Source organism: Bombus affinis, chromosome 8 (genome assembly GCF_024516045.1).
Source record: "Bombus affinis isolate iyBomAffi1 chromosome 8, iyBomAffi1.2, whole genome shotgun sequence".
NCBI classification, from domain to species: Eukaryota; Metazoa; Arthropoda; class Insecta; order Hymenoptera; family Apidae; genus Bombus; species Bombus affinis.
The window spans coordinates 3,857,096-3,884,454 of NC_066351.1; the positions used below are offsets into that span (position 1 = coordinate 3,857,096).

Genomic DNA, 27,359 nt, shown 5'->3' on the forward strand with positions numbered 1-27,359 from the left:
ATCGGGACTAAAAAACTATCTCGCGTCGTTACGCGGTTTGTGCTTCAATATGAAATAACCATGATTTTTGAGAAAATAAAACTGAAATTATATATGATACAATATAGTACACTTTATTCGAAATAGTATATTAAATATCGATTATTTTAATACATTAATAACTGAGGTGTACTCGAAAATTCTCTGATTGATTTAAATGCACTTCCTTTTCTTTCCCTGTAGATCTCATTTAACTTAGATAACATTTATGATGTGGAATTATTATTTTGTAATGGAATTATTATATTATTATTTTTCATATATTAAATATAAGGACGTGACTAGTGTAAAATATAAATTGCTAAAAAATGAAAAGTTTAGTTTTTGTATGTACTGTTATCGGTACGTCAATGATAATTTGTGAATAATGTATTATTTTAGTATTTGCAATGAATAAGTTGCATAATCTTTCAAGGCGATAAAAATAACGCGGGTGTTATTTCCTTGTTTTGGCATAATAGTTTATTTAGGATAAAAATATTTCGATAAGACATTTTAAGTATTACTTCAAACAAAATTATTCGAAGCTATAACAATTTCACGTTCGATGAAATCATACGGCACCGTTGCTTCGGGTACATAACAGTAATATCACAATAAAAGCACGTTCGACATGGAAACCATAAGTTATACGTTTTAAAGAAATGCAATATTAGTCCACTGCGATTTCTATAGTGCACTTGCTTCACTTGCATCAATGCGTGGGCCAGCAGCTATATTTCTTTTAAATATCTATGATTTAATTAATATATCCTTTGAAAAAATATTATACAATATAAAAAAATATAATACATGACAGTAAACAATTAAAATAAACAATAAATCTGCTTATAAATAACCAAGATGTAAAATGCAATTAATTTCCCATTCCCTGTAAGATGGCAGTCAAGTCAACCACGGCGCTAGAAATCAGTCGATTGCAACTCTATCTATGTAGTTTCTGAAGGCTATATAAGGCCGTGTTAGCGACGCCATGTTTAGATTGTAGGTGGCTTTCTGCGGTTGCATATACGTGTTGTCCGTTATTTTCAAGTACTAACGTTTAATTATTTATTTACAAGATACATCGCAACACGAAGGGTTCTGTGCATAAAGTGTGTTACTATTGGTGTTGTGGCTGATTAATTTCTACTAGTGGTGTATGGAATAATTTGTTCGACGCGAACTATTTCGTGACTTATGGACCTTCGTTTCTCTGGATTCTTTTGCTACCTCATAAATTGTTTACAAGTTGTTCGCTCTGCTTTGCGACTAAGCAGAGCTCGAAAAACGTGCTATTCGCGCTAGGAATACAATTTCCTTTTCAGGAGTCATTCACAAGCATCGGATAGACGTGATGCATCTTTACTAGAGGCATTTGCACGTTTTATAACCTGACAGACAACACATCCGAAGTTTCTTTATCTTTATCATGTCATCGCATCTTTGACAAAGTATTATCGGTAAAAATCCAAGCAATATACAACGTTCACACTCTCATGTGTTTCCGATCACGTATAGAATGAAGAAAAAGTGTTTGCTCGTTCAAATCAATCACTAAAAATGTTTGCATATTTTGTAAAATATTATATATTCTTGTAGACATAGAAGTTCTATTTCTGATCTATGTTTCTGCCCTATCTTTTTCAAGATTTCATAATATCATCACTTTATCACATTCCTGGACAAATTTACATGCACTTTTATATTAACTTCTTTACTGTTATGTAGCGTTTCAAAAATGTAGTATTAATATAGATATCGAAAATACTTTAGGTACAATGATTATTGTCCTATGATATGATACATGAGCATCATGATGGGTTGATTAGTACTCTTTATGTCGATGTTATTCTATCAAATATGTTGTGTTTATCCGTATTTATTCTATTTGTTGCGTTAAAAAACTATATAAATAAGATTTAACTAGTAAAGAGAACTTATTTGTGTAAATTTGTATCTAATGCTATATTTTATACAAACTACTTATTAAAATGATTTATTTATTAAACACTAGTTTGATCATTTGCTATTATTTTATGAAGATGTGCAATTATTAATTTATAATTAACTGTTTTAATGATAGAAAGTCATATATATTGGAATATAGTTCATTGTTTATATAATCAAGTGTTAATATCTATATCAATTTTTGTAAATGTACGAACTTTTATGTTTAATTCATTGTTTTAAAATCAATGCAATTAAATATAATTGTCTCCTTGTTTCAGGTCTAGAACAAATAAATGCGTGTCAAGATGTGGTCATCACAAGGTAATAACTCAAACTCAAATGCATCATCCAAAGAAGAAAAGAACCTACGTACATTGGGCATGACATCTGCTATTAGTGTAGCAGAACCAAAGCCCAGTGATTTTACTAGGACCAATGAATTAAAGGAGGCATTAAAGCCATATAATGTATTTGAGTCTGAGGCAGAGTTAAATCACAGGATGGAAATTTTAAGGTATTGCATTTACACTTACATTGTATAATATTGATATTTTGAACACTACTAACTATGTATTATGTTAATTCTAATGTTTGATTAGTAAATTAAACACACTGGTGAAACAATGGATAAGGGACACAAGTATTGCCAGAAATATGCCATCCAGCGTAGCTGAACAAGTTGGCGGTAAAATATATACTTTCGGTTCATATAGGTTAGGAGTACATCACAAAGGTGCTGATATAGATGCTCTATGTGTTGTACCAAGGCACATCTATAGGTCGGATTATTTTGCATCATTTTTTGAATTACTGAAAATGCAAGAAGAAGTTACAGATTTAAGGGTATGTACTTTACACAATATCAAGTAATCATAACAATTATTTGTTCATTTAATCCGCATTTTCTTTACATAAAATTTACAAAGTGAGTAATACAATTAATATTTAGAGTTATCATTAGTTAATTAAAAATAAAAATCTCTAATTAAATATATCATACATAAAATGTTTATTTGTTCAAATGCAAATTTTATAGTTATTTAATTGTATTATTTAACATATTTTAGGCAGTAGAAGAAGCATTTGTACCAGTAATAAAAATGAATTTTGATGGTATTGAAATTGATATGCTGTTTGCCAAATTGTCACTTAAAGAAATACCTGATTCAATGGTTAGTAACTCACTAAATAATGTATATAATGTTTCTCCACTTTTTTATAAATTGCATATCAAATAAATTTTCCCCATATTTGTAGGATCTTAAAGATGACATGCTTCTCAAAAATCTTGATCAAAAGTGTGTAAGAAGCCTTAATGGTTGCAGAGTAACAGATGAAATACTACGTTTAGTACCCAATATAGAAAATTTTAGGCTGGCACTTAGAGCCATTAAGTTGTGGGCAAAACGTAAGATTACCTGCTTTTTAATTTCCACATGTTTTGAGATGAAACAAGCGTTTTTTTTATACATTGTTTTATTTTCTCATTTTTAGGACATGGGATATATAGTAATGTATTAGGCTATCTAGGTGGTGTGTCTTGGGCAATGTTAGTTGCAAGAACATGCCAACTTTATCCTAATGCTGTTGCAGCAACATTAATAGAGAAATTTTTCCTTGTATTTTCACAATGGAAGTGGCCACAACCAGTCCTTTTAAAGCAACCTGACAATGTTAATTTAGGCTATCCAGTTTGGGATCCCAGAGTAAGAATCATTCTTAAAGAATAAATATAAATTCTTATAGAATCATTATTAAGAATTATTCTTAATATTGCTTTTGATTAAAATATATTTTATACTAATAAGTTTCTTAATTTAACAAACTTCTTTCCCAAGGTGAATATATCAGATAGATATCACTTAATGCCAATAATTACGCCGGCGTATCCTCAACAAAATTCAACTTTCAACGTATCAGTATCAACAAGAACAATTATGCAAGAGGCATTCGAAAATGGACTTTCGATAACAGAAGAAATTATCATGGGGAAAGCAACGTGGGACAAATTATTTGAACCTCCAAATTTCTTTGGAAAATATAAGCATTATATTGTACTACTGGCGAGAAGTTTGACTGCCGAAGATCAGCTTGAATGGTGTGGACTTGTCGAGTCTAAAATACGACATTTGATAGGTAAAATATTAAACACATATTAAATATATTCGATTATATACAGTGGCTCACGAAAGTATTCGAACGCTTACATATGCAAACTTAAATGGCCAAAATAATGTACATTAAAGTAATTTGCTTAGACAAGCAGATATCAATAGGAAGATGGAAGTCTTAAGATTATGTCAGTAAAATTTGAAAAGGATTCAACAACGTAGGTAGGAGTTATGATACATTTATTAGAAACACGCATTGTAAGTGACTCACAAAAGTATTTGAACGTTACATATATTATTAAATTATTTAATATTAATATTTTGTTGGACCATCTTTAGCAATAGTGTGTCTCAATCGACGTGCCATACTGTAAACCAATGATTTTGTAAAACTACACTCAACGGAGTCCCATATTTCTATAATTTTATCTTTCAATACTTGCTTTGAGATTATTTGAAATTTATTTCATCTTCCTCCGCTTTCAGCCCATAAATTTTCAATCGGATTTATGTCTAGACTTTGCGATGGGGTAATTAACATGTGTGGTGTGTTATATACAATCCATTCTTTCACAATTTTAGCAGTATGCTTAGGATCATTATCTTATTGGAAATGGAAATCTTCCAATAATACTAATTTACGGGCACTTTCTTCACGGTTATTTTTTAAAATATTTAAATACTTATATTTACCAAGTATTCCATCAATGAATATCAAATTTCTAGTGCCACTAGCAGCCATACACCCCCACACTATGACCGATCTACCTCTGTGTTTCACTGCTTGATGTAAATGTCGAATTTCCAATTCCGTATTTGGTTTTCTTTACACATAATTTTGACCACCTGATCCAAAAATGTTAAACTTTGGCTCGTCTGAAAAGATGACTTTATCCCAAAAAGAATTATCTTTATTAATATAGGTTTTTGTAAAAGTCAATCTTTTTTATGATTTACCGCATTAATATATGGCTTCTTTCGCAGTACTCATGAAAATCATTGTTTTGTAAGATTTGTCGACATAATTCTGGGTGAACTTCTTTATGAAACATATCAGCTACCATACTTGCGAGTTGCGGAGCGGATGTAGTAGGATTTTTTTTTAATTCGCGAATGATAACTTTCTCCTCTCTTCTAGTCAATTTCTTTGGTCTACCTGATCGAGCTTTGTGTGCAAGTGTTCCCTCATTCTTTGACTTTTTTATAATATAATGTATTGTGGACTTACTTCTGTTTATAATTCCGGCAATCTTGCTATATGATTTTATTACTATATATTATTTCTCTTCCACACTTTTTTGTTTCATATTTTTTGATGTTCATTTTAAATACTATTGTGCACACTTTTACGTTACTGTTACTGAAACGATAACCTAATATCAAGTGAACGTATTAATATTTTCATTTAGCAATGATGTTTACATTCGGTGCAAAGCAAGATGAAAAACTATCAACAGTGTTACAGCGTTTGAATACTTTTGTGAGACACTTACTATGAATGTTTCTAATAAGTGTATCATAATTCCTGGTCTATATTATTGAATTGTTTTCTAATTTTACTGATGTAATCTTGAAACCTTCCCGTCACTATAGATACCAAATTGTTTTAACAAATTAGTTTAGTACACCTCATTTTATTAATTCAAATTTGTAAGTGTAAGCGTTCGAATACTTTCGTGAGCCACTGTATGTAGATATAATGAAGTTCGTCGATAAACGTGCATTAATCATTATAACAGACGAGGTGTTGTACAGAAAAATTAATCGAACGATCCAATAAGTTAAATTATTTGTAATCGAATAAATAATGCGTTAATTTTTGTTATTTATCAATTCGTATAAAAAGTTTTAAACACGATCTGGCTATTATATTTTTTATTACTTGCGGTTTGCACAATATCTTGTGAATTTATCGATAACTTCAATAACGATGTATTGGCTGCCTTGTTATTAGTTTACCATATCATGTGGTTACTTTTATTGCTGTTATTACAAGTTGTGTATAGGTTTTCATATTACAAGTTTATGCATCCTACACAGGAGTAAATGGACTCTAGATCAATGAATTGTATAAGCTTCTGTCTTAATCTGTGTCTATTCTAATCATAAAAAATTTGACTTTGAATATTTAATTTGTCGATAATGCAATGCTAATAATCCGCGGGTGCCAAAATGGCAAAACCCTAACTCTTAAAAACAGGTACTCTGGAAAGAAATCCACACATTACATTGGCACACGTGAATCCGGAGGCATTTCCACCACTAAAACCAGAACCGGAGGGACACTGCTCCATGTGGTTTATCGGCTTGTTATTTGCTAAAAGCGAAAATTTAAACATTGATCTAACGTACGATATAAAATCGTTCGTGGACTCAAGTAAGTACATTATAACATGTGTAATTAAATTATTAATAATTTAATTTTTAATTTTCTTACATACTCATAAACCTATAAAATTATAGTTCTGAGGCAAGCGGAACAGTTGAACTTGTTAAAAGATGGTATGTGGATTGAAGCAAAACACGTTAAGAGAAAGGATCTTCACACTTATGTATCTCCTAGTTTGCTCAAACGAGAAAGAAAAGTAATTCATTTTTCCTTTAATCTCATTTCCCTTGTTTATTTACTTGTGTACTTGTTTATTAATGATTTCTTTCTTATAGATTTCTGGCAATGTACATAAAAACGGAAATATTGCTGGGAACGGTAACACTGGTGGCGTTTCTCCACGAAACCAAGGGGATTTGACGAACAGGAAGAGACTATCCGACCAAAGCACAGACGCATACGGAAAAAAGCGAAAAGTCACCGATAATGAACAAGCAGTAGCCCATGTAGGTACTGAAAATAAAATATTATTAATCATTATTAATTAATTATCTTTGTTTTGATATATAATGTAGGATTATTTATTTAGAATTGAACAGGAAACGATGGTTATTTAACGTGAACTTAATACAATAATGTGCTATAACTAAGACAATTAAATAGTTAATTTACAACTCTCGTCACCACGGTTCCAACGCTCTCTTTCACACGAACCACACTCTCTAACTTCTCAACTCATGACTGACTGTTAATTTGTCTTTCTCCCTTAAGCATCCCTTTATTTTTTCTCATAGCTTCACCACGTACGTGTTCCGCGACTGCTCATGACCATAGTCACGTAGGCCTTTTTTTAACTATTCGACTGAAAGACTGATGACACATTGATGGGCCTGTCAGCACTTAGGCTTTTTCGCGACATTGTTTATGGTTCATATTTTTTAGGCCATTTGTCCACGATACTACAGTAATATTTAATAAAATTTTATTTATAGGGAGAAGACGGGTCGCTAGTCGTTCAGTCTTGTGGAGAAGACAGTAATTCCGGATTTAGCTTGGATGAATACAAACAAACGTTGACAGCTACTAAGGATGTAAGATATTGTACATATAATGAACAATAATTGTCATATAACAGATTAGGTAACTACATATAAAAATAGAGCAGCAATAGTAAGATAATTTTGGATTTGTTGGAGAAGACATTAATTTTTAACGTAAATCGGAATCTTGCAGAGGTAAGGAGCGGAGAATATAGCAGTATCGATACATTCAATTTATTTGCGACGTCCCGCTTCTTTCTCTTACTTTAGTTTTCCCAGCAATCTTAGTACTTTAACCGTTTCGTTATTTCAAATATTTTAGGAAGGGCCTACTGGTGCATCTACAGTAGCACAGGAAGGATACGTTTGCACTTGACCACTGCAGGATTACTACCTCACGTCGATCCACAGATGCTCCTCTGGGTCATCTAGACTGTAATCGCTTCTCATGCAACCATCCACTGCCCACTGTAAGTCCCCTGTTTCGTAAAAACAAAGCAACGTCATGCGTTGGAGAAAACTACCCGATGGAGTCAATCGATGCACGATTATGTGACAGACGTTCTAATTTTAATATTTATGAACAACATCAACAGTCAATGGAAACAATTGGACAACAATGAAAAAAAAGCCACTAACAAATGATTGTGCCAGTGTCTGTGATGTTACTTTTTTATCATAAAAATCGCGTTGGTCATTTTGAAAAGTCGCGACCGAAGAATTAGTAATAACCAAATGGAGCATTGCCATGTCTCTAAGGTTCATAATTTTTTTATATTTCATTTTGTACATATCACTTATAATAATTTTTATCCATAAAATTATTTAAAAAAGAAAGAAAAAAATTAAAATAAAAGGAAAAGGAAAAAAGATAGAAGAGACACGGTGTCAGGTTTAGGAAAATAATTCGTGTCACTGCGCTGAAGTGTGAATAGGTAATGATATTTTGATTAAATGCTTCTATTAGGATTTTCAGCTAAATGAAAAGAAAAAGGAAGAAAGAGAAGATTCGATGTTGCGAGGAAGAAACGTATTCTTGTATAAAAAGCATTTCTTTAATGCATAAGTAGATAAAAGATAAAAAAAAAGATGTACGTTTCAGTTGTAAATAATTCATGCAACAAGTCGTTACTCTCGCGTCGGTGTAAATTATATGAAACAAACAGTGTCTCTTTAAGTTTGTAACAGTATAATCGTAGTATGATAGTAGATCTTAGTTTCTTTAATTATTTTATAATATTTTTCAGCTATTTATATTATCTATACTAAACGAATATCTCTCTTGAATTAGTTGCTGTACGAACTTAATTCTAATATATACGGCATTCTCTATATTTTTCACATAAGATGCCTGAAAAAATTATTTTTTTCTTTATCGTAACCTATCGAGTAACAGAAGGAAAATCACCGGCACTGGCATAAGAAATTGAATGTTTCATTTACAGAAGAATCATCGATTATAGATTCAAATTAATTAGATTCAAATATATGGTTACTCATAGTTAATACTCTGTAAATGAAACACTTGTAATTAAGCCATTGACTATCTTTGTTAACGATCGTGTTACGTAGAAGATATGTTTCGTATGAAGAGTCGCTTTTTAGTTTTTATTCACAGAAAACGAAGTTATAGCTTTAACAATGCAACATGGGACTGGCATCTGGATTATTCAAATCATCTATATCACCTATTGGTGAGTTTTTCAGGTGTTCGACTGCCTTCAGTTCCCTTTCAGTTTAGAATTATATCCTATAATGACCCCGATTCTATCTTTTTTATCGTTTCATTGCTTTCCTTTACGAATTACCAACTGTGTTAAAGGCATGTCGGTTATTAACACACGTTTCGAGGTGTTTGATGTTCACTCTTTAATAATAATAATATATGTATAAGTATCGATACAAACGATACATTGAAACGTATAGGTTAATCTCAGAAACTAAGTATTTGCAGAGTAATCTTCGTGATATATATTTACGTACAAATTATGATTTTTGTATCGACTCGTGTATTAATATCGCGACACAAATTAAATAGTTGTTTCTACATTCATACAATTATTATCATTTATTTTCATACCACATTCTATATTTTTGTTTCATAAGTCTTTTTCGAAAGTATGTGATTCGATTAAGACTTATTTCGATACTCTGCGAATACTATAGTTACTTCTATTGAGATTAGGGACCATTTCGTTATTTGTACATATTCGTCGTAATCTTGAGATCATTTCATTTCCTTATACGGCTTCTTTCCTCGTGTATGATTTACGTTGCGCCAATTGAAGTGTATATGTATAGTCGAGAAATTATGCTGTATTAGAAAATGGCTTTCCTTCTTTTTTCCATTATAGCTTCAGTTATGGTATAGTTAGAATAGTGTATAATAGGTAAGCAATATGTTATATTATTTATAGCGTATTCTATCAGTTTGTTATGTTATCCACTCTGTTCGATTAATACGAGCATTCGAGATTTTTACAGATCTAGGCAAATGTACATAAAATTTCCGATTTATATGTAAACTAAGATTTTTTAATCCAGAATAAAAATTTTTCTTACAGAAGAAATATGGATAATCTATTATGCTTTCCGCTACGAAGGATATTATTTATTCTGCTGTTTATATGAATTGCTTGCTTTATCTGTAAATATTTCATTCCGATATGAGAATGGATCTCGATTCGATGTTACACATTTTAATATTTAAAAAAAAGAAAAAAAAAGAAAAAAGATATTTATATCGTTAGTGATTAATAATTTCTATTCTGTATTAATTTTACATTTCTTAGATTTAACAAAGATCATAGAAACAAAGAGTTATATTTGCAATATTACTTCGGACTCGTTTTACAAAAAGATATTCTTCTTTTGCTTTCATAGTTAAACACATTAAACTTTATTCATTAATCTCAGCTTAGTGTTACATTAGTGAACTAGATTTATTTTTATCAGATTTAACACTTGCGATTTTGTTTTATTTGGATAACTTCCCATGAATTTTTGTCGTACACCGATTATAAAATCATTTTTTCTCAATATAATTTTAATTAAAATTTGACAGCTATTATATTTCTCGATTTCACAATAAAATACTATTACAAATCTAGTGGTAATGATCTTGGCCAGCAACTATTTCAATGTTGTATCTAAAAAAAATACTTTCTTATGATGATTGAATTATGAAATATCCTCGTATTCTCGTTTAGCTTGATATTGCTAGTCTGATAGTTGTTTTCAAAAACTGACTCCAAAGCAGTGATAAAGTCATAAAAAGCTCACATAATATGCAGAGAAGTGCCTCACAACATACTTACATTTCGTAATTAATCGATAGTTTAAGGAGACCCTCTATAACGTATATCTGCTTTGAAAGTTACATTTGTTTTATTTGCTATTTACTACATGAATTTATGTTACCACTGTATTCTTACGACCCTACAATCCACTTACAACAATAGTCAGTTCCTATTTCTTGGATAAGAATGAAGGGTATAATCAATTACAACCTTTATCCTTATAGACGAATTAAAATCCGGTTATAGAGGGTTAGTAGTTACACATTAAATTTATGTAAAAATCTATGTTTTTTAATTTTTTTAATAGATGCTAGATGTTTCTCGGTTGCTCGCTTGTGTCTTTTAATAAATAAAATTTTTTAATTGTCGTAATACTACTCCCATAGATCGAAGATATAAAATACTACTCCCACAGATCGAAAATATAAAATACGTTATTTATATCTGACGTAAGTTCCTCTTCTTTAAATTCAGTTTCTTCCATTTTCGCCATTTCATAAAATGGACTCGAAAACGACTAGTTATCGTGCAATACATAAATTTCTAAGAATTTTCGACTGATTCTTTGGTTAAACGTAGCGATAATCGATTAGAAACTTTAAACGTATACTTGATCGGGAAAGGGAAAGTTACGATTATAGAGAAACATTTTCTTTGGAAAAATACACGTTTCGTGAAGCCAAGTGTGCGCTCGTATAAATTAGCGTTTCAAAGAGTTAGAAATCGGCATACCAAGCTTTGCGCGTATTTTTTCTAACAAAATCATGTCTTTAATCGAGACTTTTCCATTGCTTATTGATAATTCTGTTACTAAATTAATTTTCCAAGTTTGGACGCGACAGCAATGATTTTTCGAGTATCTGTTATGATACGATTAGATTAAGTATGGCAGCTTATAATGCTCAATGAAAATGCTCAGGAAACAATTTTCTATGATTAAATCGTATTACAATATCAACGAATTTCATAGAATAATTAAAAGTTTCGTGCTGCTTATACTCAATGAATATTTTTTAAATAGTCCAAACTTTTCTCATTGAATATTTTTGTTCAGCATTCAGTTTTTGAAATCTCACACGACTTCTGGAATTCTCATTCTCTTTATTACTATTATAGTTCTCAATAATATTTACTAATATAATTACAAAAAGAAACGCTGTACTTTCGTGTAGTCAATTTACTTATTGTTATTATAACTATAATAATAGCAGTTGCTATTTTCGTTAATTATTAGTTAATTTTTTGCTATCGAAATAGGACATGTAACGAAGAACAAATGTACATCATAATAGTTCAACGTTATCTAACAGAGAAAACACGCGATTGAAATGACGTGAATAGTATCGTGAGATTTTACACAATACTATCAGGCAGATTAATATAAGCAGTGAACATCAATATTATCCTCGCACGTAGTAACAATAAGTGGAAGAAGAAATTCTTTCGTTTCTTAGAAAAAGGAAGAAAAGAAAACGAATGAGATCGTGCACTCGAACTCCATTCACGTATTTTTTCGTTCCGAAACGTCAGACATGTCTATAACACATTCGTACATTCTCGATCAATTCTCGAGAACGTCGAGTCGTTCTCTCTGTGTGTCGATGCGACGTTCCCGAGTCGATAAACGAATAAAACAATTAAAAAGCCCCACAAAAAGCAAGCAAAACGAGTAGATAAAGATAAAAAACGAAACTGTGAACACACCATCCGTAACACACTTCTCTCTTATACAATATAAACGAATAAACAAAAAAGAAACGAGTAAAAAGGTAAAAACGAAAAATTCGAAAAAAATTGCTGAGGGCAAGACTAAGTCTATCGTTTAGAAACGAGTGTTTTCAAGAGTGCGCGGAATAGTAAAAAGTTTCAAAAGTTTCTCGACCGATCTAGAATTCTTCTCGGGCGTTGTCCTGTATTATAACTCTCTTTTTCTCTCTTTGTCTCTCTCTGACTCTCTTTTTCTTTCGCTCTTTTTCTCTATTTCTTGAACACAGCGCGAAAAGAACTCAGAACGAAAAACATTTAGTAAACTCTCGCTTCCATTAACGGCAAACACACAGAGAACAGTACGCACGAACACATACATATAGTTCGAAATACACAGAGAACAGACAGAGTATTGTACATGAAGTATCGTGTATACACTTAACGTGCATATTCGTACACACAAACACATACACCAGAGGACCTCGTGCACAGGCAAACGCACGATTTTATACGGAACATAATTGTGGGAGGTAACCGCGAATGCATCTGCGAGGCTGCGTATTAACATGTGAACGTGTGAGTCAGTTTTGTCTGAATGAAGAAAAAAAAAGGAAAGAAAGAAATAAACAGCATCGAATACATTACCGTGTGTTTATGTGCTTGTATAGCATACACAGGCTGTCACGATATACCGACCGACACGGTCCCGTTCCTAAAAATCTTCATGCACACCCGTGCAAATTGGTATGGATTTGATTTTTAGTTATCAAGAATCGTAAATCACGGCCACAGGACAGGCATGTGAACGAATCGTTCTAAACGTGGCGAAATTCTTTTACGTTCTCCGTACCGACGAAGAAGCCGTTTTGTACCGATGATCAACTTTGAGAAATGAAAAATGACAATCGCGAGGGAAGAAAGGGTGAAAAAGCGATTCTCGATATACACTAACTTGCTCCGCTGGAAATGAACACGAGCTATTAATAGCCGCTACCATAGAGTATCGTTCGAACGATTTATTATTTACCTGTATTATCGTTTTATACTTACCCTTTAACTTTTCTAAGTCTTCCCTTTCTTTTTTCTTTTTTTTATCTTATAATCACCATGTATTCGTTTAAAACAAATTTATCAGTATAATGTACCTTTGTTTACGAACGTCTAGACGATTCGGCCATGACTGCTAAGAATTCGCTCCATACCATCATACACCGAGCAAGCAACCAACCATCGTCTGGTTCGTTGTCCCACGATCGTATAAGTCGCGGCCATGTATCTCTGTTCTGAAACGAAACGCGTGCAAAGCCTTTGCCGTCTGTTTCTTTTCCATGTCTGAATACCTCGTGGAGGATCAGCCGTGTCTCTCCGGATCGGCGTCAGAGGTACATGACGATGCACACTGTTACTTAAGTTCCTGCCACTGAAAGTGTACACACGTGCTGTAAACGTGCATGGATCGCAGCGGACCGTGTGGCGAGAGATCGGTGTATCGTGAAGGCCGTATGCGCGTTAGCTGTTACTCCATTCGTAGGATCGAGGTCGTTGTAAAGAGATAACACACGACGGCAGGGTCCACGTGCTTCGACCTGGCAATAGGGACGATTATTTACCGTGAATCACGAGTTATATGCATAATTTGTATCCCCCTCGGCAGTTGTACACTCTGTATCTTTCTTGAATAAACCGAAATAAATTTTTCTTTTAATTCCTTCAGCCAACACGTACTTGTGTTCGACGACGATTAGATAGAATGATACGTTCCGAGAGCTTGATATACGTATATCGTTGGTACGTTGTAAATCACGTACAAGTGACTTCCAATAGAGAAAAATTGATTTCGACAGATTCGATCTCTGTAGTCATTCTATCTAGGCGACGTTGACGTTTATTCTTTTCAGACCTGACACTTAATTCTAGTTCGATTAATAATCGTCGATCGTACACCGTTTACTGTATCATAAGAAGATTGATAGTGAAAGTAATGTTTTAGGGATATGAAGGAAATATATAATTGCATTGATTAAAGTACTAAGGGAAATTAAAGAAGTTTAAAGGTTACGAAAGATGAGTCTTTTATCACAGTAGAAAATTATAGTGCGCGTTTAACAGCTTTACGTTTAATATTGAAGAATTAAATCTATCTTTTCACTGTTCGATTATAAGATCAAGTCGTATATCCGCAATTAATGGTTCGAATAATTTGTTTCTTTTTATATGTTCAATAAATTCGACAAGTTGAGTTGATCCTTGTAATCATTCAAATAATACTTTTCAAAACGGAGAGATATGCCATCGATGCTTTTACTATCTACAAATAAGTTGAAACGTGTAAATTATATATCTACTAAGCAAGTTTAGTGCAAGAATTTAATAATATTCAGTGATGTTATATTTGGAAAATAACTTACAACGCCAAACGTTTCTAGGGAAAACACGTAGAACTTGCCAGCGGTAAGGTATGATGGTTTCTGCGATCGAGCGATACAAAATATTAAAGATCGCGTGTATTGTTCCGGTAAGTCATACCAGTTTATGAAATAGCAAGCCACTTGCATTTCACTACTCTGGAAACGATACAGTTAGTATTTTTGTTGAAATTATGAAGTCATAAAAATTTTAGTTACTTGTGCGCTTTTCGATTTGCGGTGACCATTTTTTAATTATTGAATTATTATATTTTAATGGTTGTAGCATGAGAAATATTGAAATAAATAATAAAAAAATACTTTTCTCTATGTATTGTTTTTGATAATTACCTCGTTAATTAAACACTCCCCTAAGAAACAGTAGCAGAATGCTAATAGTATAACAGCGCATGAGTAAATTATAAAATGTATGGTATTTATATCTTCTCCAGAGTCGGTCGTCTATAAAATTTTACTTATTTATTTTAAAATAATAATAAATTGAGAGTGTAGAATAAGCAAGACTCCCTTAAAGCCATTAAAAAACTAAGAAAAGATTGCAAACTAAATTAAATTACAAATAAATAAAATACAGGAATACTACAAAATGTAAACAATTGTATCATTACCATGAGTAATTGGTAGACCACGATGCATAAAGAGAATATTAATCCTAATGTCTGTATAAACATCAGAGAACTAAATGCCTTTGCTAAAATACTTGCCAGTCTGTAATTCAATTAACAATAACATTTTCAATCAAATCGTACTAGGTCAACGAAGGAATTTTATTTTTATGTTCATCGACTTACTGGAGAAGTTCGATGTGTCGTTCAACGAGCGCTCTCATTTCTGAAGAATATATTTGCGGTTCAATACTGATATTTCTGATACGATGTGCCAGAATTGAAAGTTGACTACAAAGGTGAAACGTTAACGCCACCAAAAGACTATCCGCGCCGGTTGCACCGATTGTTAACAACATACTTGCTGGTATTAAATAAACGCACAATAAAGCGTATGATTGTACTCCTGTCACTTCATAAATGTTATTCACTTTCATCGGTAACTCGTAAGGAAGCGTACAATTATTGAATTCTGCGAATTAATGTGATATGTTAACGAAACGTAAATATATATTCAAAATATAACGAATAGAGTCAGTTCACGATTTTATAGACAATATTAGAAAAGTCGTCTGTAGTTGAAGAGTTAATAATATTTAGTTAATAACCTTACATATATTATTAATAATATATTAATACTAAAAGCTTTGATTTTACAAAAGTACAAAAATACAAAAAAATACAATATTCCATCAAACTCACATTCCACTACTTATACCACTTATCGAGAATGAAGAGAAGGAAGACCAAAGAAGAGCATCGAGTACATAAATTCGCGTTTGCTTGGCCGTCGAACGAAACTGTGCTGGAAACGACCGCGAAAAAGAGAATCGCACAGTCGGTGGTCGTGCAAAATCTTCGACAAACTGTGACAGGCTCGTAAAACGTAACCGTTTTGTGTATCGTGAAGGAAGTAACTGTCGCCTTGGAACACCATAAAGCTGCATACGCGAGGTAACTGTACGCGTGATCGTATGGATACGGATATCGAATGCGTTTCCTGGATCTGGGCGATAAAGTTCGCATTAAAGTCTTGATTTATCCTGCATGAGTATTCGCGACGCGTTGATAATACCTGCCGGCTTAATAAAACCGCCACTTTTTCCATCCCACAATCCACGTTGTTTTACGTTTTAAGTTTGAAACATCAAGCACCGATTTCCGAATTTAAAATTAAGTTCTCGTTGATGGACATCGTACAAATACGTGTTTTCCTTGACGGAAAATAAACCAAAAAGCAATTAAAAATAAACTTTACCTATTCACACATTACATTTACTTGTTAAATTATCTTCATTCATTTTACCCTTAGATTTAAAAATTTTGCACAATGGAATGCGGATAGAGCATTTAAGGAATAGACAAATGTTTCGAAGCAAAAATATGCACAGAATTGACATATATATTCTCTAATTATTTGGTGACACTAAATCAAAAAGTAATCAAGAGTAGCATCTCCCCACATATCACATTGACTCCCACTTATTATCAATAGATTATTCTCACTAATATCATTCCTCTTTGAATAAGAATATCAACATCCTGAACTTCGTCGATCGACAGAATCAATCTATTCTCTCGAATTATAGATACGAACCACCGAATTACAGATTGAACTTACTGGATAAAAGACAGCTGACGATTGGTTTGGCATAAAACAAAGTGGGCACGAAGAATAAAGACAAGACCGACGAGGTGGAAAATAACGTGGCGGCCACGTTATACCAAACGACCGTTCGCCTTTCCTCTTCTGATCTATACAATCCAAGTTTCACGTCCCTTTTCACGACCGTCAGCAATGGTAGCACAAGATGCATGTTCAACCGAAACATCATGGCCTTTAGTACTATCAAGATAGTCGGGAATGATAGCGTGATATTCTTCAGCGTCTTCTCAAGGTCGTGTATATTCTGCAGCAGCGTCACAATCTCCAACCAGGTGAAGATCACGACGTACGTAACGTAGAAGAAAAATCGAACATCGTTACGATTATGCGGCCATAGCCCGGATAAGTTCAAGAGTCGTTTGCTCCACGAGATCACGTTCTCGTCGTAGAACAGTTCTACGTACGATGATATCGGCTTCTTCATTCTTAAAGACGTGACAACTTGACTCAAGACTTTTAGCTTGAGGACTGCTACAGTATCGAATTGCAATTGTCGAGATGTTACTCTTTTTTCAAATGTCATGTATATTGTAATTTATGGAGATTAAGATACTTTTCGTGTCAACTGTAATCCGATGTACATATTGAAGGATGGTAGAATAACACATGGCAAAAGGAACTAGTGTTATAGCTTTTGATACGATTCGTAACAATTCAGTTGCTTTTTAAGTATGTATATTTGATATATTTGATCAATAGTGGAAAAAAAGTTCCTGAATTTATGATATTTCTCTTATAGCCGATAATTAGACTTTTCATAAAGACAGTAGAGAAGAGACAGTTCGTATCGGAAAATTAGAGATTCTCGTGAGTGTTTCCGATCGATATTAATTGTCTATTAATGAGTGATTACATATTCTCTGATCGCTGTCGTCTCGAGGCGAGACACACCATTGACGCGAATTGTTCGAATCGCTGTCGCAATTTTGTCACCGACGTATCTGCATACGTTAGGAAGTTTGAAGCGACAATCGAAAGTGAACTTCGAAAGTAAACTTCGATAGCGAACACGTAATAGACCAATTACTATCTCCCCGCCATTTGCAATTAGTAACTTTTCTCTTGCGCTCGCGGTCAAGGCGCTATTATTTTCTTACATTTGCGTTTCTTTCGTTCGAAAAGTTTGAATTTAAGATAAAATACATAACATTTAATGTGTAGCGTTGGTCTGAGGCGCAACATTGTATCGACTAGAATAAATTTTTATAATATTATGTAACAGTTAATATAACAGTGATAATCTATAAAATTTATAGCGCGGCGTTAAAGTGGTATTAATATAAGTGTTAATATTCTGTACACTCGAAAAGAAATAAATTCATTCTGTCAAAAAACAAGTTTATTTAGTATGTTATTTAATATGTTATAAAAAAATAAGATTATATTTTTCCTAAAATGCCAAAAGCACAGAGTTTCTCTGTATATTTATGTAGACTTGTACATACAAATCAATACGAGAAACGAATGTCAAAATTTACTTAAAAGAAAGAACAGGAGAAGTAACAAAATTTTCAAGAATCTGTGAATTATCCTTGTAAATAATCCAATAAAACCTACACCTACGAATTCTGCCTAATTGCGTTACATGTTTTCAATTCACATAGTGTCCAATAATTTTACCAATATTTCTTCTACCGCTACTAACCAACTATTAATTCAGTCAAAAATTATATCTTTACAAGAAACAAGTCTATCAATATTCATCATACTACTTTTGTTTCTCATTGCAAGGAACTTTTCCGACCAAGTCGTTCGTTCGCCTACGATATAACAATCGTGAAGACAATCGATCGACGTAATTTGAAGTAAAATTCCTAGCAGCAAACGGCAAGAAATCCGCATTCGCGGACGATGAAGAGCGCGTGTGCGTGACGCCGGAGCTTGCGACGGAGTTAGTGAATGCAACCAGTGTCATGCAGTCGTTGTACCGAGTGCACGTGGAAAACGTTGTTCATGCAAGGGAAAACACGGAAGTCCGTGGACCACAGAGGCGCTAGATCGTTTTAAAGATCGAAACATTCGTGTTCCGAAATGAGGTACAAACGCATCGGTGCTATCGGCGCATTTTTAATCACGACCTTGTGCCTGTTATCAGGGCTGATGTATTATTTTAATCAAGGTATGTGATTTCATTCATTATGATATAATATCGTTAAAAGTTGATTCGTTATGATATAGCATCGTTAAAAATTCATTCATTGCCAGAAATTCTTTTAATTTGTTAGTCTTGTAGTTTGATATTACATTTCTTCGAAGTAAATGATTTATTTATTGGATAATAAAACATTTGTTTTATTAAGTTATATTATTGCTAATTGAAAGACTGAAGCTTCATAAAGGCACGTACAATGTATGTTTTATACCTTTATTTATACCCTGAATAAAGGTATTATTAAAGTATTATTAAAGAGATCAATATTCAAAATATCATAAATATCTTGTAAGTGTTATACGAAATAGTAAGATTTTTTTGAAACGATTCGGTAATATTTTATAATATCACAATTCTGATAATTAATATGAAGTCTCATTAATAAATCTTAAGATTGATATTTGATAAATCTTACAAACGACAACAATCCAATAAATTGTTCCCTAACAATTACATATTACTTCACATTTATAATTATATAATTGCGTTTATAAAAAATAAAGAACTTAAACGATTGAACAATTACCTCGAAGCAGTAATATACCGTCTTACATTTGGAAACGGCTAATCGATCTAAATTATCCTTCATTCGTGACATTTACATTGTGTTGTTCGAACTCATATCGTTCGATAATTGCTGATAATTTGATTTTCCTAATTCCAGACACTTGTCCAGTGGGAACGTTCCTTTGTTACAATACCACAATTTGTCTACCACAGAGAAATTGGTGCGACTTGCAAAGCCAATGTCCTCACGGGGATGACGAACAAAATTGCTGTTAGTTCATTAATTACTACATCCATTTTAATTTTCACGACAAAGAGGTCCATTACAAAAAAGATCTTCGAATAATTTATAGTTCGAATATGATACTTCCGTGTTGGACGATTGTATTGAACATATCGAGATACTCCTTTTTCGGGCAAGAACGAATTAAATTTAAAATTTAGTTACGATGTTTGACATTTTTATATACGTGTCCCTTTTATACAGTATAAATGCAATACCGAACGAGGCAATATAAAAAGTGTTACTTTGTATGCAGATGATTATCACGGTGTATTGGACTGGTTTGGCAGTGACAGAGATTCCGAACCTGTAAGCGAGTTCGTTTGTGGTAATGCAATATCCATAATTTATCGAACAACGGAACACAATATCGAATAACAGAAATAAAAATGCGACGATAAACCGCAAAACGCAATGGACGAGATAAGAATTGGTAATTTACGTGTTTTCCTCTTCTTCGTAGATGCCACCGACATTCCTGTCGGTTGTAAGTACGTGAAGTGTCGCGCCACTTGTCACGACTACTCGGAAATTCCGAGAAACCTATCGTCTCAAACTACTTCCATGTACGGTTTTTAAGTATTAAAAAACTGGAATCTTTCGTAAAGTATACACTTTTTTTATTTTTATCGCGTTAGTGAATTGTTCTTAATTATTGTGATTAATTTTTTAGAACTCTGTATGATAGCTCGATTAAACGCGTGCCAATGGGCGCCTTTGCGCAATACTCAGAAATCCGTATACTGTGAGTTTCTAAGATTCTTATTTACTTTGTGCATTTTTTTATAAGTATCGCGTAAATATATTTTTGATAAGAAAACATAATTTTTCAGATATCTTGATGGTAGTGATATACACGAGCTAGAAAAAGGAGCTTTTCTTAATTTGACTAAATTGTTTTGGCTGTGAGTATAAATACTTTTAATTAAATCTTTAATGCTATTAGAAAATTAGTAATTACACAATTTTAATGTAATATAGATAATGTGTATTTTATGAACAGAGCTTTGGATAACAATCAAATTAGCGAATTTCTGCCTGGACATTTTGCTGGTTTAACCAACTTGGAATCTTTGAGGGCCAATAAAAACAGAATCACTGTGGCAGATTTTTCAGACTTAGAAGGGAGCAATGCTTTACACTTCATGTGTGTCATTTAACATAAATTATAATTTTGTAGAAATTTTGTACGATTTTAATCTTATGTTAATTTATTACATTATTATAGAAATTTGAATGAAAATCAATTAACTTCGGAAGGACTGAAGTTGCCAGAATTGCCGGTATTAAGCGAGATGTAAGTTTACACCTCATCGTTTCGCTGAAATTGAAATATCGAAACTGATTTCGTTCTATACAATTTCAGATTGTTGGATGAAAATAATTTCGAATCAATACCCGATACTTTGTTCGCTGGATGTCCATCATTAAAATTACTGTACGTACGTACGTAAATAACAAATATAGAAAATTAATCCTTTAACTCCTATACACGTTTTATATTTACAACTGTTATTAGTAATTTATTTATTCTAATCGCAGTCGCAAATACACTAATGGCGTAATTCTCGTTATTCGTTCTATTTCAATTGTTTCGTTAATATTAATAATTAATCTCAATATTTTTTTTTAATTAAAAATTAAAGTAATGGTATCTATCGTAGCAAAATATTTCCTATTAAACTTTATAATTTTACATAAAAAAGTGTTACTAATAAATTGTATTAAGTAATTAAGTAATACTTTTTACTGACTTTAAACTAACAAGCAACATCAACCATTGGCCAGGAGTATGCAAAAGAACAAAATAAAGACGATCGAAGAGGACACGTTCCGAAATTTGGAGCAGCTAGTCGAACTGTAAGTTCCTCGCGTTACCTCAATTTGCGAATGCTTCTTATGGCAATGTAACGAAGTTATGTCCCTCGTACATCACTGTGCATCGTGCAAAACGGATCTTTTCCCTTTCAGTAATTTGGCGTTCAACGAAATAACGACCATCCCGCTGAATGTATTCCAACCGTTAAAAAATCTGACGAGGTTGTAAGTATACGAGGCACCGGTATCCACATAAATTGTAACGCTACACGTCTTAAGCTACGCGCGTGCTTGCAACATATTTACCTGATATTTACCGTCGAACGCACGGCGTTAGAAAAGCAAACGAGAGGAACGTCACGTATGCTGATGTTAAAACTTTTATTTATTATGCCGACACGTACGAAAATAAGGCCGATACGAATAGCCAATGTGATTATCGTGGTTTCATGCTAGAATTAAAGCACGCGTAAAGACAGAATTATCAGGCAATGAAATGGAATAATTTTCGAAAATTATTGGATTAATATTTATTGCAGACAATTAGGTTACAATCGCTTTTATAATTTACCGATGGCCGTGTTGAGTCCATTGACAAGACTGGATTCTCTGTAAGTTTTAGCATTAAGATTCTTTTAATAAGTTTATAAAATTTCTATAATTTATTGTATTAATTTTTATATTGTAAGATTTCTATCAAAGTAAATAGCTAATTTCGTGAAAATTTTAGAGATCTGGAAGGTATAAATTTGGATGCACTACCAAAAAACGCATTCGCACTGTTCAAGCAATTGGACTTCGTGTAAGTAGATTTATCCGTATTGTGTCAGACAAACTACTTTCCTTTGTAAATGGAACTCCTGTCAATGTATCTATCATCGGACATTGTTATTTTGTGAATGCAATGAACTACATCGTTAATTTCTTATGATGATTCATATTACTTTTTAGCTACTTCAAGAAATTTCATTATTGTGCGACTTACGCGCCGAAAGCAAAACGATGTCGACCCGCTAGTGACGGTAAGAATTTGAAAAACATAAAAAAATGATAGATTGTTTTTAAATAATTTTTATATATTCAGTTACGATATTCAGCTACAATTACTTTAGATATTATGTTAGGGAATACCCGTTCTTTTGGTTCTTCATTAAATAATTATAATTTACCATGATCATTAATTTAAATGGTTTTGATTCCGTTCAATCCCCATAAAATACCTAAATGGTCATCAATGAATTATGGGTCTGTTATTAGTTCATTAAATGGCTTAAAAGGTTATAGCTATTATAATATCACTGATGACTTTAATAACGCCTATAAAATATGTAGTAATACATATTTACAAAATGCCAGCAAACATTCTCATATATTTATGAACATTATTACTTCCTTAAAAACTCGCAATATTAGTAAAAGAAATATCAATATAATCGGACGATTAATTCGAGATTGATTGAATCTTCTATGCAGGAGTATCGTCGTTATCCCATTTGCTCGATAAAACTTTATTACGAGCAGCAATATGGGTAATTTCGTGTGTTACTTGTACGGGTAACATGCTTGTTCTTTGGGGGAGATTCACAGCCAAGGATGAGAATCGCGTATTAACTATTATTATCCGAAATCTAGCAGGTACGTTATATCTTAAAAATTATTTAATATCGGTATTAAATTCATATGTATATACTTACGCGTTATTTAATTTTATGAATAATAAATATTATCAATATCAAATAAAAAAATGTTCAATGTTTAAAAAATTTTTCTTATGCACGTTCGAGAGAAATTAGACAAGATTCCTGTTATTTGATATATGGACAGGTATATAAAATACATCAAATATTTATTTAGAGGGATATAAAATGCCGGTCTCGTTTATTGAATATGCTATAAAAATGACACATCAATGTCATTTAGTTTCAATATTGTCCATCATAAATCACTGAATCACACAAGCGTGATAGTTATAGAAGTTTTATAATCTTTTTACAGTTTCCGACATGTTGATGGGGCTATATCTATTTATAATCGCTATAGCAGACATAACATTCCGCGATAATTATAATCAAGTTGCCAGTTCATGGATGTCTTCGTGGTATTGTACCTTTGTAGGACTATTGGCAATGACATCTTTGGAGGTATACTTATCAATTATATTTTATTTCAAATCTTTAAATAAAATTTTTACCATAAATGTATTTATTTTTGAAATCTAAGTACTCAATGGTATCTACTTTTAAATGTCACGAAATTTCTCATATAAAATTTAATTAATATTCAGTTTAATATTTATAACAATATCTTTCGTATTAAAGTATTTTTCGCTTCTCTAATATTTTAAAAGCCTCATGTACATTATTTAACTTTTATACCGGATTATACGGATTTTTATTCGTTATAATATCCATGAAACTTTTGTGCGAGTCATACGAAACGTATTTGAAGAAGAGGAATGGTTGGTCGTTAATATATTGAAATAAAATCGATCCGTCAAGGTTTCAGTATTGATCCTGTCGTTCATGTCTCTGGAACGATATATGCTAATAGCAGCCCCACTGAAAGGTCACCGTACCATGACACCGCATACGGCAATTGCATCGATGATCATCATTTGGATCACAGGAATTACCCTTGCTCTCGTGCCAGGTTCGTCTCCATGTTTCTTATTTGTGCATGAACCTCGGCATCATTGGTAATAATATCTAATAACCTGTCAAGATGTCCGATCGCTTGTTAACCCATCGGTTATGATACGAACCAGATAGCATGCTCTTATTTCGTCAATTTGTAAATCAATTGAACGTTGCGTTGCGTCGATTATTCTGATTATTCAAAAGCTAGTAGCGGATTTGAAAGTACGTATGTAATTGTTGATTATTAGATGGTTTATTAGACTCTTTTGGGAAATTTATTAAACTATTTGTATTTTGCATTAAAAGAGAAAGGGACAATAGTAGAAGTTTCTGAATAATTGTATTTCACGTAACAAATACACATATACTGAGACTTTCTTAAATTTTTACGAGATGAAAAAACTTTATTTTATTAAAATTACAGAAATTTTCAAGTCGTAAGTTTTAATTCTTGTATAGGTTAGAATATTTATAATTACATAATTAATTTACACTCACGTTATGTTAGGTTACCAAAGTAAAGAAGCGAATATCACACGGTCAAAGTGGATTCCTCAAATTTTTGTCTGTCCTGGAATTAAAAAAAAAATTTCTTTTTAACATACCATGTGCACCAAGTATAATCAAATGTTTATTCTGTTGCAAACAATTATTGCATGTATAAAGTTCCCCGCTGTAGCCACTACGCAGAGATAACCGAAGAAAGGACAGCATTCTGAAACTAATTGTAACTCATTCGAAAGTGATTCTCTGGCGAAGCAGCACGAGATTTTACGGCGTAAATGGAATGTGTTTCCCCTTGCACATTGACGATCCGTACTTAATTGGATGGGAATATTCGGCCTTCGTCTTCTTGGGATTAAACCTTATGGGGTAAGCAGACACGATCAACATTAAAGAAACAACGATCTTAAAAGTAGTTCACCAGTACAATAAATTTTTTTTCTTATGCATAACAAGAAGCAATTGTAAAGGTTATGTCGGTTTAAGTTTGTTCACATTACAGGCTGCTTACGATTGGTTACGCTTACACGGGTATGTTTCTGAGCATTTGGAAAACGAGACACGCCTGTTCTTTGTCTGTTGGCGATTCCGAATTCGCCTTACGATTTTTTCTCATCGTTATAACGGATGCAGCCTGCTGGGCACCAATTATCGTTTTGAAGATTAGAGCTATGATGAAGTATCCTATTTCAGGTAAATTATCTGCATTAGTATTACTAATTCCTTCCTGTTGTCTGCTGTTTTAATACTTATGACAGTTCTAATTAACGAATTGTTGTCTAGTCCGTAAAACAAATGTGAAATTTTCTAATACAAATTAGCCCATAAATTCTTAGGCTTAATTGACTATACACATCTAGTAATACATAATAATTTATTAACGATAATTTGATTCATAAACAGCAGTAACAAATGCATTTTTCCTATGTTGCATATTAAAAATGGGCATTTAAGGTAAATTGAAGTTTTAAATTTAAGAATGTTTAAGAAATTATCGGCCTGTTTAATTTTTAAATATTGTAAAATTGCATAGTTATATATAATTTATATATTAGGTCATCCCATAAGTTCGTGCCGTTTTTCGAGCTGTTATATATGTTAAGATTGTTTACATACCTTTCAGTTTCATGAAAAAATGTAATGCCCCTCTCGTTGTACAACTTCTTACTATTTTTCATTATTCCGTCTCGATAAAAGTTCTCTTGTTTTTCTTTAAAATATGAAATGTATACACAAAGGTCGGCACGAACTTATGGGATGACCTAATACATATATATGATGTAAATATTTTTGATATTTTTCCGCATATAAAGGTTAGATTTACTTCATCCCTCTAGTTGAATATTTTGTTGTAGCTGATTTTCACGCATGGGTGGTAGTTTTTATACTACCTGTGAACAGTGCAGTCAATCCGCTATTATACACATTTACCACTCCTAAATATCGAGAAAGACTAAATGATGGATGGTTTGGAAAAGTGCGTAACTATATGACACGAAAATCTTCCGAAGGTATATAATTTTGTAATTTTAATTAAACTCTAAATACTTTAATAAACCAAACTAAGATAATTGAATTCTCAGTAGTTTGTATTATAAAGCATGTTATAATGAATTATGTAATAATGGTAATTATTGCTTATTTGCTGAGTTATCTAATGCAATTGATATCATAAGTGAATATATTGCAGATACGTTTACAGCAATGAGCAACAAAGATAAAATGTTGTCTTTATCAAATGGGAAAGAGTATGACAATAAAATTCGATTTAATAAGAAGAAAATGCAACCTGTTAAACGCAATCGTATGATATGATTTTTGTTATATGTTTAATTTGTTGTTACTCAGAAGCTCACAGCAAAGACGAGTAATATACTTTCTCGCGTACTAAAAATTAGTTGAAGGTTTTAAGCTATGGATTAACAAGTTGAATGCAATATTTGAATTGCTAATTGCTGTAGCAGTACAGCAAACAGAATAGATAAACAAGTAAGTACTCTGTTGTTAAAGATTTAACATAAGTAAACAATTTTATGTATAGCTGTTTTATATTTATACAACGAACTGTTACGTATAAAATAAAACATGATTTTCTGTAAATTGTTCGGTTGATGGAATATGCATGAAAATGTTATATCGTTAAAATATTAGAATATAAAAACAAATTTCGGAAAAAAACTAAATGAGAGAAAGACTGTTAGATCTAATGCGGCAAAATCTGTAATCTATTCTAATGATGTAAGGTATATGAGCATACCGTTCCGCTATTAGAGATATAAAACGACATTGCAGTTGATGCAAATCA

At 32.3% G+C, this 27,359-nt stretch overlaps 3 protein-coding genes across 6 annotated transcripts; 2 read left to right on the top strand and 1 right to left on the bottom strand.

Moving 5' to 3' along the window:
* The first annotated feature begins 1,005 nt into the window (after positions 1-1,005).
* LOC126919521 (poly(A) polymerase type 3) lies at positions 1,006-14,175 on the top strand. 3 transcript variants are annotated; one of them, XM_050728862.1, is made up of 12 exons: positions 1,006-1,023; positions 2,250-2,485; positions 2,571-2,814; positions 3,039-3,143; positions 3,229-3,379; positions 3,466-3,677; positions 3,810-4,107; positions 6,283-6,459; positions 6,546-6,667; positions 6,747-6,917; positions 7,404-7,502; positions 7,774-14,175. In XM_050728862.1, exons 2-12 carry the CDS (start codon positions 2,265-2,267, stop codon positions 7,825-7,827), a joined length of 1,854 nt encoding a protein of 617 aa, XP_050584819.1. In that variant the 5' UTR covers positions 1,006-1,023; positions 2,250-2,264; the 3' UTR covers positions 7,828-14,175. The 3 variants fall into 3 exon arrangements, 2 of the variants coding, with proteins under 2 accessions (XP_050584819.1, XP_050584818.1); XR_007711684.1 differs by lacking the exon at positions 1,006-1,023 and adding an exon at positions 1,030-1,481 and having other exon boundaries at positions 6,747-6,921; XM_050728861.1 differs by lacking the exon at positions 1,006-1,023 and adding an exon at positions 1,030-1,481.
* Positions 14,176-14,512: 337 nt separating this feature from the next.
* On the bottom strand, positions 14,513-17,768 carry LOC126919522 (odorant receptor 82a-like). Its single transcript, XM_050728863.1, has 6 exons — positions 17,110-17,768; positions 15,675-15,960; positions 15,492-15,591; positions 15,214-15,324; positions 14,866-15,021; positions 14,513-14,765 (listed from the first exon to the last, which is right to left on the bottom strand). Exons 1-6 carry the CDS (start codon positions 17,675-17,677, stop codon positions 14,715-14,717), a joined length of 1,272 nt encoding a protein of 423 aa, XP_050584820.1. The 5' UTR covers positions 17,678-17,768; the 3' UTR covers positions 14,513-14,714.
* Positions 17,769-19,029: 1,261 nt separating this feature from the next.
* On the top strand, positions 19,030-27,154 carry LOC126919520 (relaxin receptor 1). 2 transcript variants are annotated; one of them, XM_050728859.1, is made up of 21 exons: positions 19,030-19,273; positions 19,971-20,084; positions 20,353-20,424; positions 20,560-20,662; positions 20,770-20,841; positions 20,930-21,001; positions 21,100-21,243; positions 21,325-21,393; positions 21,463-21,534; positions 21,885-21,956; positions 22,068-22,139; positions 22,454-22,525; positions 22,645-22,716; positions 22,866-22,936; positions 23,388-23,549; positions 23,910-24,055; positions 24,413-24,563; positions 25,294-25,423; positions 25,557-25,747; positions 26,410-26,565; positions 26,745-27,154. In XM_050728859.1, exons 1-21 carry the CDS (start codon positions 19,186-19,188, stop codon positions 26,867-26,869), a joined length of 2,226 nt encoding a protein of 741 aa, XP_050584816.1. In that variant the 5' UTR covers positions 19,030-19,185; the 3' UTR covers positions 26,870-27,154. The 2 variants fall into 2 exon arrangements, with proteins under 2 accessions (XP_050584816.1, XP_050584817.1); XM_050728860.1 differs by lacking the exons at positions 19,030-19,273; positions 19,971-20,084; positions 20,353-20,424 and having other exon boundaries at positions 20,596-20,698.
* The last annotated feature ends 205 nt before the right edge of the window (positions 27,155-27,359 follow it).